Here is a 17,683-nt window from a genome sequence, read left to right as displayed (position 1 = left end):
TTTATTTATTAATTTCCGTAGCTGGAGTCTATGTGAATTTTTGCTTAGAATAGGCATCTGGACTACAATCCCATGACAACAGCTAGCAATATTTTTTATATTATATAAAAAAGAATTCTGTAGAAAAAGAAAAAAATTTTCTGTTGAAAAAGATATTTCCATCTATGTCCCAATGGAAATACCCCCAAAAAGATGCTCTGTCATCTGGTTACATGAATTACACATACACTAACAAGTCAACTTGTCAATCCAATATAGAAATGCTTCTAATGTCTTGATCTTGGTCTAATCCTGTAAATGACCAGTTTGGTGAAAAATTAAGCTACAGTTAAGCAGTTAATACAGCTGTCTTACACTCAAAATAATGTCTTACCTTTATAACTTTTAATTTTTCAGAGCAGTTTTATATGTCATTTTTATTCACTAATAATTCCCCTTTAACTGTTATATTAAACACTCCAATGACCTAAATAAAACTCCCTTTATCTCACAAATCCACCTAAACCAGAGATGAGTGCTAAGAAATAAAAAAGACATTTAATACTTTGACACCTTTTTACTTTTTTTTTTTGGCCGTGTCACACTGCATGGCTTGTGGAATCTTAGTTCCCTGACCAGGAATTGAACCCGCACCCGAGGCAGTGAGACCACAGACTCCTAAACCACTGGACCGCCAGGGAATTCCCTCTTTTTATTCTTCTGGATATCAGTCATTTCTTAGCACTTATAAATTCACTGGATACTAAGTACCAGCTCTGATTCATTTCTAGGTTTCACATATTTAAAATGTTTCATTCTTTTTAAAAAGTCAACAAAGTAAATTTGGACCAGGAATTTTTATCAATGTTTCAAACACACACAGGAAATTAAGTTTTTGGACCCCTGCCTCCCCCATCAAAAAATACACATACGTATATATATTTAAATATGTATATTTAAATTTTTAAAAGCACTAGTATCTACTCACAACCAGTGTCTTTGAGGCGGTTGATGGCATTGGAAAGAAGACGAACACAACCAAGAAATCCAGCACCTTGTTTTTTATGGATCTTCTTGTGATTCCATACACTGATCGTAACTGAATCAGACTTTCCAATATACCTACATAAAACAAAATGACTGCATGAGTAACTTGGCAATCATGAGTAGCTAGTATAAAATTTTTCTTTTGTTTTTGTAGTCTAAAGTCACAAATGTTTGAGTATGGCTAGATAATGCAAAATATGTTTGAATTCAGTCTATTCACAGGACTGAATTTAAATTTTTTTTTAATTCTAAAGTAAAATCTAAAAAGAATTTTTAATATATTCTTTATCACACCTGCCACTCTCAGGCTGAGTAACAATTTTTGTTAGTAAAAAAAAAAAAAAAAAACTATTTTAGTAGCTAGTGTCAAATAACCCTATGGAAGTTTATGATTCTTTCCAAAAACAAAAATCTTAGAAAAACTTTTATCACAGTCACATTTTAAATACACTTCAATGACATGACCTAGTACCTCAGCGAATACTCAGTTCATTTTCAAGAGGCATTGTCAAGGCTGACAGACCAAAAATCTGACATACCTGTTAATGTTTTAAAATGCTGTAGAACAAAAGCTGATTGTAACGCTTTTCCCCTGCTTCTCTCCTGTATGCAGGCCTTGAGCGAGCAGGACTCTTGCAGATTTCACTTCACTGCCTGCAGACAAGCAGAGCAGGGAAAAGCGTTACTATACTTGTCTGTGCATATACCTGTAAGTATGGAGAAGCTCTACCACAGCCAATTGTTAACATGGTGTCATCCCATGCGAAAATATAATAAAATAACATAATTACATCAGTAGAACCCTAAATTTCAATGACTCTAAGAGGTCAAATTTTTGGTCCAGCAACCTTGACCTTAAAGTGTCATTCAATAAAGCAGTAATATCAGAAAAATTCACCTGGTATATAAAAAAGCCTAGACCACTTAAGTAAGGACTAAAACTTTTAAATGAGTAACGTGAAAGGCACACTTGAGGCCCTGGATCCAGCTGTGTTAAAGCATGCCTACCCTTCTAGACGTTTAATTATGCAAGCTAATACTTTTTTTTTAATTTAATTTTATTTTATATTGTAGTTGATTTACAATGTTGTGTTAGTTTCAGGTGTACAGCAAAGTGATTCAGTTATACCTATACATATATCTATTCTTTTTCAGATTCTTTTCCCATATAGGTTATTACAGAATATTGAGTAGAGTTCCCTATGCTACACAGTAGGTCCTTGTTGATTATTTTATATATAGTAGTGTGTATATGTTTAATTATACAAGCTAATACTTTTCAAAAATTATGCCAATTTGAATTTCATTTCTGTTGCTTGCAAATGAAAAAATCTGGACTAAAATAACATTCAGTATGCATGTATCAATTTTCAAATAGACCTAAACAGACTTAACTTGGCAAGTATGTACCTGCATGATATGTAAAAATTCTAGAATCAGAATCAAGTATTAACCAGCTAAATTGCCCCAAACCAAACATTTAAAAAAAAAAAAAAACAACACACTAAATCAGTTTCTCAACTGATAAGCCTGATATACAGGTATGCTAAAATATTGGTTCCCTGAGGCCTTAGAGCAGCCCACCCACCACTGGATTAAGCGTCCTTTTGGGAGGCTGGATGTCAAAGCCCAGAGAGACCTTGGGAACATACATTGAAGACAAGGGAGCTTCTGTCAGCCTGTATCCTTGAATGACTGTGTGACAGTGTCTTGCTTCCTTGCCAAATGGACCTTATATACAAAATATACTTCTACTGTATTAAACCACTGAAAATGTGGGGTTGTCTATTATATCAGTCTATTATATCTAACCAACACAAGGGACAAATCATAAAGGGCCTTGTCAGCCATAGTATGAACTCTGGCTTTTACTCTAAGTAAGACAGGAAGCCAATGGGGGATGTGGAACAGGAGAGTAACCAGATTTGATATACGTTTTGACAGGATCATTCTAGCTGCTGTGTTGAGAAAGACTGTAGCAGCAGCAAAGCTAGAAAAGCAAGGACTCTAAGGAGGGGGTCCACAGAAAAACCACAGCCTGTGAGCCAAATCCAGAAAAGCACAGGGTTTAGTACAATTTCACTTTTTTTCCCCAAGGAAAAAAATTTTTTTAAGTTTGAAGGCCATATTAAAAATACTTACAATGTCTTTATCTCTCCATTCACATTATCACTTTTCTAACATAAAGTTATTTTCTATTTGACGGCTTCCTTCATAATCTTGGAACTAGTTTCTTTGCCATTCTTGGCTCCCTCTAAGCCATTCTTCACATTACAGCCAAAGTGTCCACTCTTGGATATAAATCTGATAATAGCATTTCCCCACTTAAGACACTTTCATTGCTCCCTATTGCTTTTAAGAGAGTATTCAAACTTATTAATAGGCTTTCAAGGACCTTCATGAGCTGGCTCCTGCTTGCCTCTCACTGCTTGTCTTTTACCACACTCCCCTTACCTTACATGTGAACTTACCAATGCTGCCTCTCTGAACTGTTTTCAGAATCACATTGTCTTTCACCTCTGGGTCTTCACACAGACAGCTTTTGCTTAGAGCCTTCTCACCTTCTCCGTCCTCAAGTTAACTCGTATTTAAGGTCTAAGCCTAAATGCCACTTTTTCTAGGAAGCTCTCCCCAGCTCCTAAATCTGTGTCAAGAAGTTCTATATATTTCCACAGCACCCTATACATATTCTCAACACACTGTTTATACTTTCCTATTTCTTGTCTTTATATACCACGTGGCTGTAAGCTTGGAGGACTATGCCTTGTTCACTGTTGTAGCTGGGTCCCTGGCTGAATTTAGATCTGATTGAAGCTAAAAGAAATGGCTTTAAAGAATCTGATCAAGGGAATTCCCTGGTGGTCCAGTGGTTAGGACTCTGTGCTACCACTGCAGGGGGCACGGGTTCGATCCCTGGTAAGGGAACTAACATCCCGCAAGCTGCGCAGCACGGCCAAAAAAAGAAAAGAAAAGAAAGAATCTGATTAAGAACTCAAAAGCTTAGCTACATAGATAGTAGGTAAAGACAAGTGGAACATTTGGAAGAAAAGCTGATGTTGATGAAGCATGAAATAGAATGACTGTGAAGCTTAAAAGGCTAAAAACTTGGAAAGTCAGGATATCAGGACATTTAACATGTTTATAACCTGGGAGATGTTCACAAAATGGGAGAAGTTTAGAGGGCATATGATAACTGAATTAGCAACCTGTAGAAAACTGAAACCTAAGCCTGCAAGGAGCAAGACTCCCTGAAACAAGATTATTGCTGCCACCAAGCCCCGAAATATTCCCAAACTGTAAGCCCAATATACTCCAATGGTGATAATGAGGCTGAAACAGAATGATAAGTCAAAGTATTTAAAAGGAATGGAAAGTGTAAATCAACTATACCTCAACTTAAAAAATAAAAAAATAAAATAAATAAAAGGAATGGAAAGACCTCCTGAATCCTTTCCCCAACCTAATTCATCCTCAAAACCTGGCAGCACTCAGGGACACTAGGCACAGCTGAGGGAGGAGGTGAAATTCTGTAATAAAAACAGGGTATTAAGAAGAGGTTAATCTAGTGAATGGAGAGACCTCCTAGCATCCCTATGCCGTTCAGATCCATGAACACAAGCATCCAAGAATACAGCCCCCAGGAAGGAGAGGGAGAATTCTGTGCAGAAAGTGTCACAGTTACTCCTGATTACCCTACGAAGCTGATCAGCTCTACCCATGGGTAGAGAGTTTCCAATCAACATTTAAGTGCCTCCCCTTAAATATAAAAAGACAGAAATCCAAACCAAACTAACAGAAAAAAAAGGAAAGCTGAGAAAAGAGAGGCAATACAACAGAAAAAAACTACAATTATGCTACTCCTCTCATCAGAGAAGATATTGCGTCTAGGAATAAGAGTAAGTTATGAAAAAGGAACAGTCAGAAAGCAAAATGATATTGGAAATTTAAAATTTGAGAGCAGAAATTACAATAAATAGGAATGCTGGAAAACAAAGTTGGGAAAACAGCCCAAATATTTCATGGTAGTTTTTAATTTTTTACTAGAACAAAAATTTTTTATTATAACTTTTTTTTTTTTAACTAAGATAAAATATGAGAGAAAAAAGACAGGACAACTAAATGATGATCAATTCAGGAGGGATAACATCCAAATAACAGGAGTTCTCGAAAAAGAAAAAGAGAGAAAGAAATACAATGGAGAAGAGGAAATCATCTATAGATGATTAAATAAATAGAAAAGTTTCTCATAACTAAGGAGTTTAAGTATCCAGATTAAAGTCACAGTAAGTATCTAGTACTATATTTCAGATATACCTAGTCCATAGTTAAAAAATTTAACATCAGGCATAAACAGTATACCCTGAAATCTTCCAGTGGAAAACAACAATCACGAAGGACCAAAATCAGGATGCCAATCAGCAATACTCTAAACTTGCGCTGTCCAAAATGGTAGCCACAAGGCACATGTGGCTACTGAGTACCTGAAATATAGCTAGCCCAAATTGAGGCACTCTGTTAATGCAAAACAAACTCCTGATTTCAAAGACTTCGTTGTTTTTTGTTTTTGTTTTTAAAGGCCACACCACGCAGCATGCGAGATAGTTCCCCGACAAGGGATTGAACCCGTGCCCCTGAAGTGGAAGCACGGAGCCTTAACCACTGGACCTCCAGGGAAGTCCCTCAAAGACTTTGTATAAAATAAACAAAAAAACAAACAACTCGATTATTTTATTTTGATACCGTGTTGAAATAAAGATATTTTAGATAAATAAAACATATAATTAAGTTTAATTTCATCTGTTTCTTTTTACTTTTTTTAATGTGGCTACTAGAAAATTTAAAATTACAGATAAGCTCCCATTTGTGGCTCACATTGTATTTCTATTCAGCAGTGCTGATCTAGACCTAGAAGACAGTGGAGTAATGTATTCAAAATTTGAAGGGAAAGTGATGTCTCACCTAGAAGTCTATACTCAGACAAATTATCAACCAAGTAAGAAGACAAAATATATCTTCAGACAAAATCTCAAAGAAATTTTCCCCATCTTTATACTCTTCCTCAAGATAACAATGGAAGACATACTTCACCAAAACAGGGAAGTAAACAGAAAAATAGGAAGTCATTGGACTTAGAAGAGAGAAAGGAAATTCCCAACATAATGATAAAGGCAAGTTCCAGGACAACTGTGCAGAAGGTCTTAGAGAACTACCAGTCCAGACAAGTAAAGGATAGACGCTCTAGGAGGGCTATCTCCAAGAAGAAAACAAAGCCAATAGACTATCTCATGTGGTGAACATAAATAAGCAGAGGAGACGTTCAGTACTGTAAAAGAGTTTGTGAATTTCTTAATGAGATGGAAAACTAAACAAATGGCAAAGTTAGACAGTTATTAACTTCATAAAAACAGAAGTTGTCAAGAAAGAAAATGTAATCACTGCGCACCACGTGACTCAGTTATGAATATTTACATGATCATAATAGCATAAACAACACAACAATGATGTAACCGAAAAGGTTCAAATAACTATACAGGAGGACTGGGAGAAGGAAAGGGTCATGTGGATGTTGTAGGAATGGGATGAGAGGTATCAGCTATAAAAGCTAAATCATTTTCTATGGTAGAAAATGTAAAAATAATACCTAACACGAAATAAATATATATTTATATTAAATGCTATAAATAAGCATGATATCTAGAAGCAGAAGAAAATTCTAGAACAAACAGCCAAAGTTATTGAAAACAGTTACCCTGAGAATTGGAATCAGGAATAAGAATGGGACAGTGAACTGCATGTTCCCATTAAAAGACCTACAGTATCATCTGCTTTTTTTTTTTTTTTTTTTTTTTTTCATCTGCTTTTTTAAAAACAGTACATATGCTACTATGATTAAAATAAAATTTAGAAGAAAGAAACCATCCATATAAGAAACAAAAAGAATGCCTATGAGTGTACTCCAATTATGATTTCTGATTTATACTTATAACTGACCTAAAGTGAATTAATACCTTTATTTGATTGAAAAAAAGGTGGGGGGGGGCGGTTGCTCTATACTGTGTATCCATTTTGTTCTTCATGGGCTTATTAAGCATAGCTCACCTTCCAAAACCAGCTATCAATAAGCCAAAGTACTTTCACACTAGGTTTTGCATCCCTCTGTGAGGACCAAATTACACCACAGATCAAACTCAGATCATATTCAGTGATTCTTTTCAAAGACTATATTAAATTACAGTGATTCCATGTTTCATTTCAAATAAATCGTTTAAACCTACAGGTCATAATGCTGATTCCATTTTGGATCAAGTGTATTCTTCACAGTATCTGTAGAATGGCACTGCCCAGATCCATCAACCACCACCTTAGCAAATGGATCAGGAAGCCCTGTGGGGAAAAAAGGGAGGGTTCTTTTTTAATTAAAGAATATTTTGACATGGAGATTAATTATATAAAGATTAATATTTGCTACAAAAGATTATTCCATCCTTCATAAAAAGTTTAACGATAAGCTATAAATGAAAAGTGGTCCATTTTAAAACTAAGATTAAAGTTAATTCTACATTAAATATCAAAAACTACATTTTTTCTTGCTATCTCAAAACATGCTCAGCTTAAACTACCAAAGTCTAGAGATTACTTTATAATGTACAAGTTATCATAGATCTTTCCCAGCCCTTTAACCCCAGAAAGGTGAATGCTTAAAACATCCCTGGCTCTCTTAGAGCTTTCCCACGGCCACGGTCTCCCTTAGTAGCTCATTTAAAGAAAGAGCATATTAAAGTTTTCACACAGTAACACAGGCTACAGAGATATCAAATTAGCCAAAAAGTTTTAATGATTAACTATCATGAGTGATGAGAAACTGAAACAAAAAATTTAATACCCTGCCTTAAAAGACCGTACTATCTAATTGGGAAAATTAAAACACCATACATTAAAAACAAAAAACCAAAAAAAACTCCTGAGAATAAACAAGTTTTTGACCGTACTGATTATAAAGAAAGCACTTATAATACTATGTCAGGCTCTATTCTAAACGCTTTACATATGTTAAATCTCTTAATCTTCAAAATTACCCCATGGGGTAAATACTACTATTCTATTTTAGTGATGAGGAAACTGAGGCACAAAGGGGTTAATTAACTAGCCTGAGGTCACCCAGTAGTAAGTGGCAGAGGCAGGGTCTAAAGTTTAGATTCTAAACCCATGCACACACAGTCTGGTTCTCGATTTCATGCACTTAACCACTATGCTATATCACACCTCTCATTTACTATGTAGTTCAACAGTGAGTACAAGAGCTCAGAAAAGCAGAACAAGTTGAGTGTGAACAATAGAAAAAGGCTTTCTCCCCCCCCACCCCGCCCCTTTTTGAGGGGATGGGACTCATCTGGGCTTTAAAGGACAAACAGGAGGCGTTCCAAGGAGGGTATAACAATATCTGAAGGACTTTGAGGGGTTTAATCAAAGCATTTGTGCTAAGGTGTAAAAGTAAATACTGTTGGAGAGATAAGACGGATCCAGTAAGAGAGGCTTAAAAGTCAGAAAATAAAGGTTTGGAATGACTGAGGTAGAGAACAGGGAGCCACTTTAGATTCTTGAGCATGGCTGTAAATACACTGTCATATTTGTCTACTAGTGGTATTCAGAGAAGGAAAGATTAAAGGTACAGAGAAGCTGATGTAAGCTTCATACAGTAGGATGAAGAACAGTAGGATGAGTAGAATTTTAAAAGTCAGGGGACGAAGGTGGAACTAAATAAAATGTTAGAGACCACAACAACAGTTTAGATGTGAGACATACTGAAATACTGTAAATTTCCTAGGGACAGCTGAAGACACTAAAACGAAATGTTGATAAGTGTTGATAATTGCAGAAATTTTGTACCTTGATATATCTATGCTAATTTTTTTTAAGTCAAGATACTAATCTGCCAAGATTTAAGGCCAGACAGAAATCACCTAGCCAGTTTTCCAATTCTACGATTCCGTGATCTGTCAACTTCAAATACGTAAGAAAAGACTAATATTTAAGAGTATTAAGTATTCAAGAAAAAACTTGGCAAGTTAGGGTAGCAATCTATTTAACTATATTGTTTAATTAAGTTTAGCACTATTCATATTAGTATTTCAATAATACCTAACCATTTGTAGATGTGTCTAATGGAAGAATACTTTCCCCTCTACCTTCAATAACATTAAGTATTTTTTTCCTGGGAGGAATCCGTTTTATCTTGTTCTTTTGATTCTACCATCTAAACAAATAAACAGATAAATGTATGTCTGCAAGCAAAAACAAACAAAAATCACATTTCTAGCTTTCCCTTTAGATGGTGCTTAACTAGTTAAAGAATTAGGACTGAGAAAAACAACATTTTCCACACAGAAGTCAGTAGGTGTGGCTTCCAGATCCTTATTTAAGTATGAAAGTCTAAGTCCCATCCTCCTATGTTTCCCTTCTGTTAAATAATACAAAATACAAGCTCTATTCCCTAACAAAATAAATACCTAGGTTTCAACTTACCTGATTATATTATTCTACAAGAATTTAACTTGAGAGCCAAGTTCTTCCAGTGTAGTCAAAAATATCAAGTTTTCAGAAGTTAGTGAGACCTCTAGCGGTAAATATGAAGTAGCTAAAGTATTTTCTGTATTTTTAAAAATTTCTCAATTCTCCCCATCATTTCTGAGTCATATAAAATAGCTAAAGCTCAGGAACTTCCTCACTACGCTAACGCACTTAATGAGCTGCAAATAATGAAACAAAAATTTCAACTTAAAGAGTTACTTACCAGAGAAAATAAAGCTTTATTTTTGATTGGGGAAGAAAAAATATATTCAACCAACCATGTTGCAGCTCACTGACTTCAATTTGGCCCCTACACAAACCTTAACAAAGCACCTTACACACAAAGCTTTTACTTAAACGTGGCATAAAAGACAGAAAGAATTTGATACCAATAAAAACATTCTTTTAAAAACACAGATAACGGATAAATGGATAGATATGTGATAAAGTTAATGGCAGAATCTAGATGATGGGTATTCACTGTAAAATTCCTTATATGTCCTATGTGTCCGAAATTCTTCCTGCCAAAATTTTGGGGGAAGGGGGATGTACTGTACTTTTATTTTTAAAAGCCAGTAAGTTTGAAAATAGTTCCAAAAAATGAGTTAGCAAAACTTTTCTCAGCAAAGGTAGATACCCTGGAATAAATAGTATTATCTCAAATTATACAAATTCCAAAAGACAACACATGGCACTGCATTTTTTTCTAGAGTTAAATATATTTATATATACACATATATATATAGTCAGCCTATAGTCATGTTTCATATTAAAATTTACATTTCCCATTCAACACGATTTAAACTGATTTACAAGCAAAAACAACTATATTACAGTATCAATAACTGCATTCTGATCAATAAACGCACACTCTCACTCAAATTTAATTAAGAGATTTAGGAACTATTATTTAACTCTTTCTTTAAAATTAATGTGGGCAACCCTCAACTTATAAACAGATCAAAAAAATATATAAATCTATCACAGCAGGAGGACCTCCGCCACTGTGAACCTGCGGTATGTTCCATCCTTGGCTGAGTCCCTTCTGAAGGCCTCAGGATTGGCTTTCCTGTTTTCCTTTCCAGGGTCATCAAGTGTTTTTTCCATTCTGGGTTTTAAAGATAATCACACAGTTTCCCCTAGTTTTCTTATCCCTGAAGCAAGCTCACAACTCAAGAATTTTTATCAATTTTTACTGCTTACAACAATAAAAAAGGGGAAGATTTCCTTCTTTCCTTCTTTTTTTCACATACAACTTAAGAACAGATAAAGATCATATAATTGATAATAATCGGCTCTCAGGGGCTTACAGAGAATTAGAGTAAGATTCCTCTAGATTTCCTAGGAAAACTGAGACAAGGATATCTGATATTTTATTGGAGAAGGTGTGTCTTGGGACTCCAGGGGAAGGAAAAGAATTTGGGAAGGAAGGCTAGGAGACAAAACTGAAGAGTTTGTCTTTAAAACCAGACCAGTTGTCCTGGGGGGTATAGAAGAAGCTCTAAGAGTGTGCACTACTCACTTCCCTCCCTCTTCTCCTTGTCACCTGCCTATCCAATCCCATTGGCCACTTTGCAGTCCCACTAGGATAAACCCTACCTTGGATCAACCTTAAGGAGGGTAAAGGAGTACACATTGGTTATTAGGTTATTAGCAACAGAGATGAGGTGGGTAGTTCAGCAGCAGCCTGTGAAGATAACATTAATTGGTGGCAGCAAGGAGAGAGGTCACTGGCCTCTCCTCCTGCGACATGCTATAGGGTAGAAGGCACATGGTACATAAACTGGAAACTGCTTAATTAGGTCCCAGATTATCCTATTTAATTGCTTTCCCATATAAGCATAATTTTTCAATTACATAGTCTATGCTATTTTATAAATTTTAATTTAGGTTCTACTCTAGGAAGACTGGAAGTAATAAAATTTCAAGTGGAATGAATTAAGTATGATTTAAAAATATATCAAGAGCTTATCACTTCTTTTAATCAAACACTTGAAAATTAACTAAGTCATATATTAAATTAGACAGCATACATAGCCAGTTTTTGCTGGCTGATAGGACCTGAATTTAAAAATCTAATGAACTTCTCTATATCTAACTTCAAACATTTTTATTTATCAAATTTTGCTGGCTTAAAACGTATGGACACCAAGGGGGGAAACTGGCGGGGCGGGGTGGTGGTGGTGTGATGAACTAGGAGATTGAGATTGACATATATACACTAATATGTATAAAATAGATAACTAATAAGAACCTGCTGTATAAAAAAATAAATAAAATTCAAAAATTCAAAAAAAATTTTGCTGGCTTGGACTCTTTTTTTTTTTTTACTGAAAATCATATCTTTTTTTAATATATTTATTTATTTATTTATGGCTGCGTTGGGTCTTCATTGTTGCACGCGGGCTTTCTCTAGTTGCGGCGAGCAGGGTCTACTCTTTGTTGTGGTGCACCAGCTTCTCATTGCGGTGGCTTCTCTTGTTGCAGAGCACAGACTCTAGGCGCATGGGCTTCAGTAGTTGTGGCACGCCGGCTCAGCAGTTGTGGCTCGCAGGGGCTCTAGAGCACAGGCTCAGTAGTTGTGGCACATGGGCTTAGTTGCTCCACTGCATATGGGATCTTCCCAGGCCAGGGATCAAACCCGTGACCCCCACATTGGCAGGCGGATTCTTAACCACTGAGCCACCAGGGAAGTCCAAAAATTATATCATTTTTACAAAGTAATTTAAAGTGAATGTGAAGTATAATATTATAGGGTAAACACACACACACACTTCCCAATCTTCCCTCGCAAAACTTAATCCTAAATAAATCCTAAATAAAGCCACAAAAATTTTCACAACAGATTGGCAAAGAGACTGCAAAGATGGGAACTAAATGTCTGTTTTGGAGTCTGAGACATAAGAGGTTCTACGATCAAATGTGGCAGAGATTTCTTTCCTATACTCTGGAAATTCCAAGCAGGCTAAATAACTTCTCTGCCTTCCAATGACTCCTGAATGAATGGGTAAGATTTCCTATAAAATGTTAGGGGAAAAAGTATTTACGAAATAATCTCAAACCTTTTCTAGAAATCTAGTAGTATGCACACCTTCAACATACATTACATTCGTCTGCATATACACACCTACACACACGTTTCACACAAATATGGGGGGGGGGCAGTGGATAAAGGGAAAGGGGCTAAGGAACACAAAATCCTCTTTAAAACATGTGATGTCAAAAGCCTCTGAATCAAAGAATTCATAAAACAACACTGAGTATATTTCTGAATAGAGAAATCCCTAAACCAGACAATTCTGAAAATGCTTTCCAAAGAATCTACACACAACATACAAGATTTAAAGTTAATTTACTTACGGAAAAAATCCTTTTTCACCAAGTTTTTTGCACAGAGTACTGTAAAGGAAACAAAAAAATACATGGGAAGAATTAAAATGGTGAGGCTGTATTGTCAAAGTTTCATTTTGAAACACTGAAAATACCAGTGAATAATAATTAAACACTAACTATAGCAAGGTATGAAATATGATTACAATCTTTGATTAAAGAGTAGCAAAAGACAGCTGAACCAGTGGTGGCAACTTCAGCAATGATCACCAGTAACAGCTGAGGGCAAGAAAGTTTATAAATCTGGTATTCTAATAAAGAACCACTTCCTGTCTTCCATCAAGATCTAGTCTCAGAGTAGCTTGGTGGCAAGGGAAAAACATAGTTCTAAGGAGGAAATATGTAAATTGAGGGTTATATATATATATTTTTTTTAAAGGGTAAAATAATTTTATACTGAAGAGGATCATAAGAAAACAAAGCTTAATTGATACTGGTGACATTATTTTTAAAAATGACGTTCTGTTATTTATTCTCCATCTAAACTCCACAGAAACATCGGCTCAATGACAAGAGAGATCTACTATACCTTCAAAAATTAAGTTAATATATTGAGATAGCTATCCCAAATCCACATTCTCTGGATTACCTTGCATTAAATTATCACTTACACAGTGATGGCTGCACAACCTTGTGAATATATTAAAACCATTGAATTGCATGCTTTAGAGGGATGAATTTTACAGTATGTGAATTGCATGTCAATTTAAAAATCACTGTTTATACAGTCATTAACTTCTTTAATCCAAACTTGTTACAAGTGAAGGGAAACCACCAATTTCCATATATTCATATTTTAATTTATAAAATATCTATGAAAGTAATGTTGGGTTAACTTCTACCCACTTCTACTCACAGTTTAAATGGTCTGTTCAATTAGTTACACTTATTGGAAGTTTAGTGTATAAAAATTCATTTAACATAAACCTTGGGAACAAGTCTAAATATAATTAATCACTTTAAAAGTTCAAATAAAAATAATTTTGAGCACAGATGCCATCAGTAAATGAATAAAATTATTAAGTAAGCACAAGATACTAATTTACTAGTCAGAGTCTCTTAGGCCCTGTCATAGTTTAAAAACATAAAAACTCAATCATGAAAGCTAAAGCCATAACTCGGAGTACCAAATCAGAAACTTGATTTAGAAGAACTCCTCCCTAGGGACTTCCCTGGCGGTCCAGTAGTTAAGACTTTGTGCTTCCACTGCAGGGGACACAGGTTCAATCCCTGGTTGGGGAACTAAGATCCCGCATGCTGCACGGTATGGCCAAAAAAAAAAAAAGAAAGAGAGAAAACCAAGAGGGTGGGTGCTGTTGTCATATAGAACCTGGAATTGGATCTGATTAAACGTTCTTTTAAAAAAAAAAGAAGAAGAACTCCTCTCTAAACTTTTATTATCATCATATAAACTGAACAGAATACTCATGATCAATACATAAACAACACATACATAAATCCAAATTATAATCTCCAGTATTGACAAGGCATTCATAATATTTAACCACCATCCTAAGATTCAAGATGTAAAATAAATGCACACCCTACTTAAGAGAAACAGAAAATACATGGGAAGTCCTCCAACTTCTTGTCACTAAACCTACAGACGTACTGTTTCAACACTCATTCTTTTTTTCTTCCTTCCACTTACAATGTCTACTCTCCTAACACCATCCTTCTGCCTGTACTCTGGATCTCATACCCAACCCACCACTTTCTCAAGAACTTGTCCCTCCACTTCCTCTACCGATTGCCTCGTCAGTATTTAAACATACTCAAGTCTTGCCCATGCCTCCCCACTCCAGCCACCATCCTACCTCTTTTCCTTCATAATGAAACTACTTTAAAACACTGTCTACACTTTGTGACTTCACTTCTTTATATCCACTAATGCCTCAATCCACTGCAATTTGGCTTCTACTCTCACCATTGCCCCTATACTGCTTCTCCAAAGCTCTGGGGACCTAATTAATAAATCCATCCAATGGATACTTTTCATTCTTTATCACACTTGACCCCTGAGGGGTATTTGCCACTACTGACTACTCCCTCTTCTAAAACCCCTCTCTTCTTTTGGTTTCTGTTTAACACCACATTCACCTGGTTTTACACCAAGCATAAAATTCATTTAAAGTCTTTTCTGCCAGATCTTTTTCCTTTGCTCCACCCATGAAACTTGAGGTTCTTCAGGGCTTTACTTTAGGTCCTCTTTTACTCTATAAACCGAGGAGCACAGATATTCATCCTGTAAACCTCAGAATTATATGTAAACTGTTAATATGCTCAACAAAATATTAGCAAACTGAAACCACATGATCAAGTTGGATTCATCCCAGGATCACAAGGATGGTTCAACATATGAAAATCAATGTGATACACTACATCATCAAAAGACAAAAAAACCACATGATCATCTCAATAGGTGCAGAAAAAACATTTGATAAAATTCAACATCCATTCATGATAAAAACTACAGAGGGAACATATCTCAACATCATAAAAGCTATTTATGACAAAACCACAGCCAACATAATACTCAATGGTGAAAAGCTGAAAGACTTCCTGCTAAAATCTGGAACAAGACAAGGATGCCCACTCTCACCACTTCTATTCAACAGAGCATTGGTGCAGATGACATGATACTAGATATAGAAAACTATAAAGACTCACACAAAAACCACTAGAACTGATAAACGAACTCAGCAAGGTAGCAGGATGCAAGATTAACATACAGAAATCTGTTGCATTTCTTTATACTAACAAAGAAATATCAGAAAGGGCAAGTAAAAAAAAAATTCCCTTTAAAATTGCATCAAAAAAAAAAAAAAAAAACCTTAGTAATAAACCTGACCAAGGAGGTGAAAGACTTATATGCTGAGAACTATAAAACACCGATAAAGGAAACTGAAGATGATTCAAAGAAATGGAAAGATATCCCATAGTCTTGGATTGGAAGAACTAACACTGTTAAAATGGCCATACTACTCAAGGCAATCTACGATTTAATGCGATCCCTATCAAATTACCCATAACATTTTTCACAGAACTAGAACAAATAATCCTAAAATTTATATAGAACCGTGAAAGACCCAGAATTGCCAAAGCAATCCTAAGGCATAACCCTCCCAGACTTCAGACAATACTACAAAGCTACAGTAATCAAAACAGTGCAGTATTGGCCCAAAAACAGACATATGGATCAATGGAACAGAATAGAGAGCCCAGAAATAAACCCACAAACCTGTGTTCAATTACTCATCAACAAAGAAGGCAAGAAAATACAATGGAGAAAACATCAGCAAGCGGTGTTGGGAAAACTGGACAGCCAAATGTAAATCAATGAAGTTAGAACACTCCCTCACACCATACACAAAAATAAACTTAAAATGGCTTAAAGATTTAAATATAAGACACAACACCATAAAACTGCTAGAGGAGAACACAGGCAAAGCATTCTCTGACATAAATCATACCAATGTTTTCTTAGGTCCGTCTCCAAGACAACAGAAATAAAAGCAAAAATAAACAAATGGGACCTAATCAAATTTATAAGCTTTTACACAGCAAAGGAAATCATAAACAAAACAAAAAGACAATCTACGGAATAGGAGAAAATATTTGCTAACAATGCAACTGACAAGGGCTTAATTTCCAAAATATACAAACAGCTCATACAACTCAATAACAAAAAATCAAACAACCCAATCAAAAAATGGGCAGAAATCTAAATAGACATTTCTCCAAAGAAGACATACAGATGGCCAACAGGTATATGGAAAGATGCTCAACATCATTAATTATTAGAGAAATGAAAATCAAAACTACAATGAGGTATCACATCACACTGGTCAAAATGGCCATCATTAAAAAGTCTACAAATAACAAATGCTGGAGAGGGTGTGGAGAAAAGGGAACCCTCCTACACTATTGGTGGGAATGTAAGTTGGTGCAGGTACTATGGGAAACAGTACGGAGGTTCCTCAAAAAACTTATTATCTGCCATATGGTTCAGCAATCCCACTCCTGGGCATATATCTGGAGAAAACTCTAATGAGAAAAGATACATGTACCCCAATGTTCATAGCACTATTTACAACAGCCAAGACATGGAAGCAACCTAAATGTCCAGCAACAGATAAATGGATAAAAAAGAAGTGATAGAGCACAAGCAAGAAGAACTACAATCCTGCAACCTGTGGAATGAAAACCACATTCACAGAAAGATATACAAAATGAAAAGGCAGAGGACTATGTACCAGATGAAGGAACAAGATAAAATCCCAGAAAAACAACTAAACAAAGTGGAGATAGGCAACCTTCCAGAAAACGAATTCAGAATAATGTCAGTGAAGATGATCCAGGACCTCGGAAAAAGAATGGAGGCAAAGATTGAGAAGATGCAAGAAATGTTTAACAAAGACCTTAGAAGAACTAAAGAACAAACACCTAGAAAAATTAACGAACAAACAGAGATGAACAATACAATAACTGAAATGAAAAATACACTAGAAGGTATCAATAGCAGAATAACGGATAATTGACCTGGAAGACAGAATGATGGAATTCACTGCTGCAGAACAGAATAAAGAAAAAAGAATGAAAAGAAAAGAAGACAGGGCTTCCCTGGTGGCGCAGTGGTTGAGAATCTGCCTGCTAATGCAGGGGACACGGGTTCGATCCCTGGTCTGGGAAGATCCCG

At 35.6% G+C, this 17,683-nt stretch overlaps 1 protein-coding gene across 1 annotated transcript in view; it reads right to left on the bottom strand.

The window, feature by feature from the left end:
* SMURF2 (SMAD specific E3 ubiquitin protein ligase 2) overlaps window positions 1-17,683 on the bottom strand; it is a 122,045-nt gene that overhangs the window by 38,485 nt on the left and 65,877 nt on the right. The window contains exons 2-4 of the mRNA XM_036836349.1: window positions 12,955-12,993; window positions 7,302-7,410; window positions 968-1,101 (exon numbers count right to left, since the gene is read on the bottom strand). Coding sequence (XP_036692244.1) covers window positions 968-1,101; window positions 7,302-7,410; window positions 12,955-12,993 — 282 coding nt within the window. The remainder of the gene's footprint in view (window positions 1-967; window positions 1,102-7,301; window positions 7,411-12,954; window positions 12,994-17,683) is intronic.

This window comes from Balaenoptera musculus, chromosome 20 (assembly GCF_009873245.2).
Source record: "Balaenoptera musculus isolate JJ_BM4_2016_0621 chromosome 20, mBalMus1.pri.v3, whole genome shotgun sequence".
NCBI classification, from domain to species: domain Eukaryota; kingdom Metazoa; phylum Chordata; class Mammalia; order Artiodactyla; family Balaenopteridae; genus Balaenoptera; species Balaenoptera musculus.
Note: the sequence above shows the minus strand (reverse complement) of the source record. Positions and strands in the feature narration are given on the sequence as shown.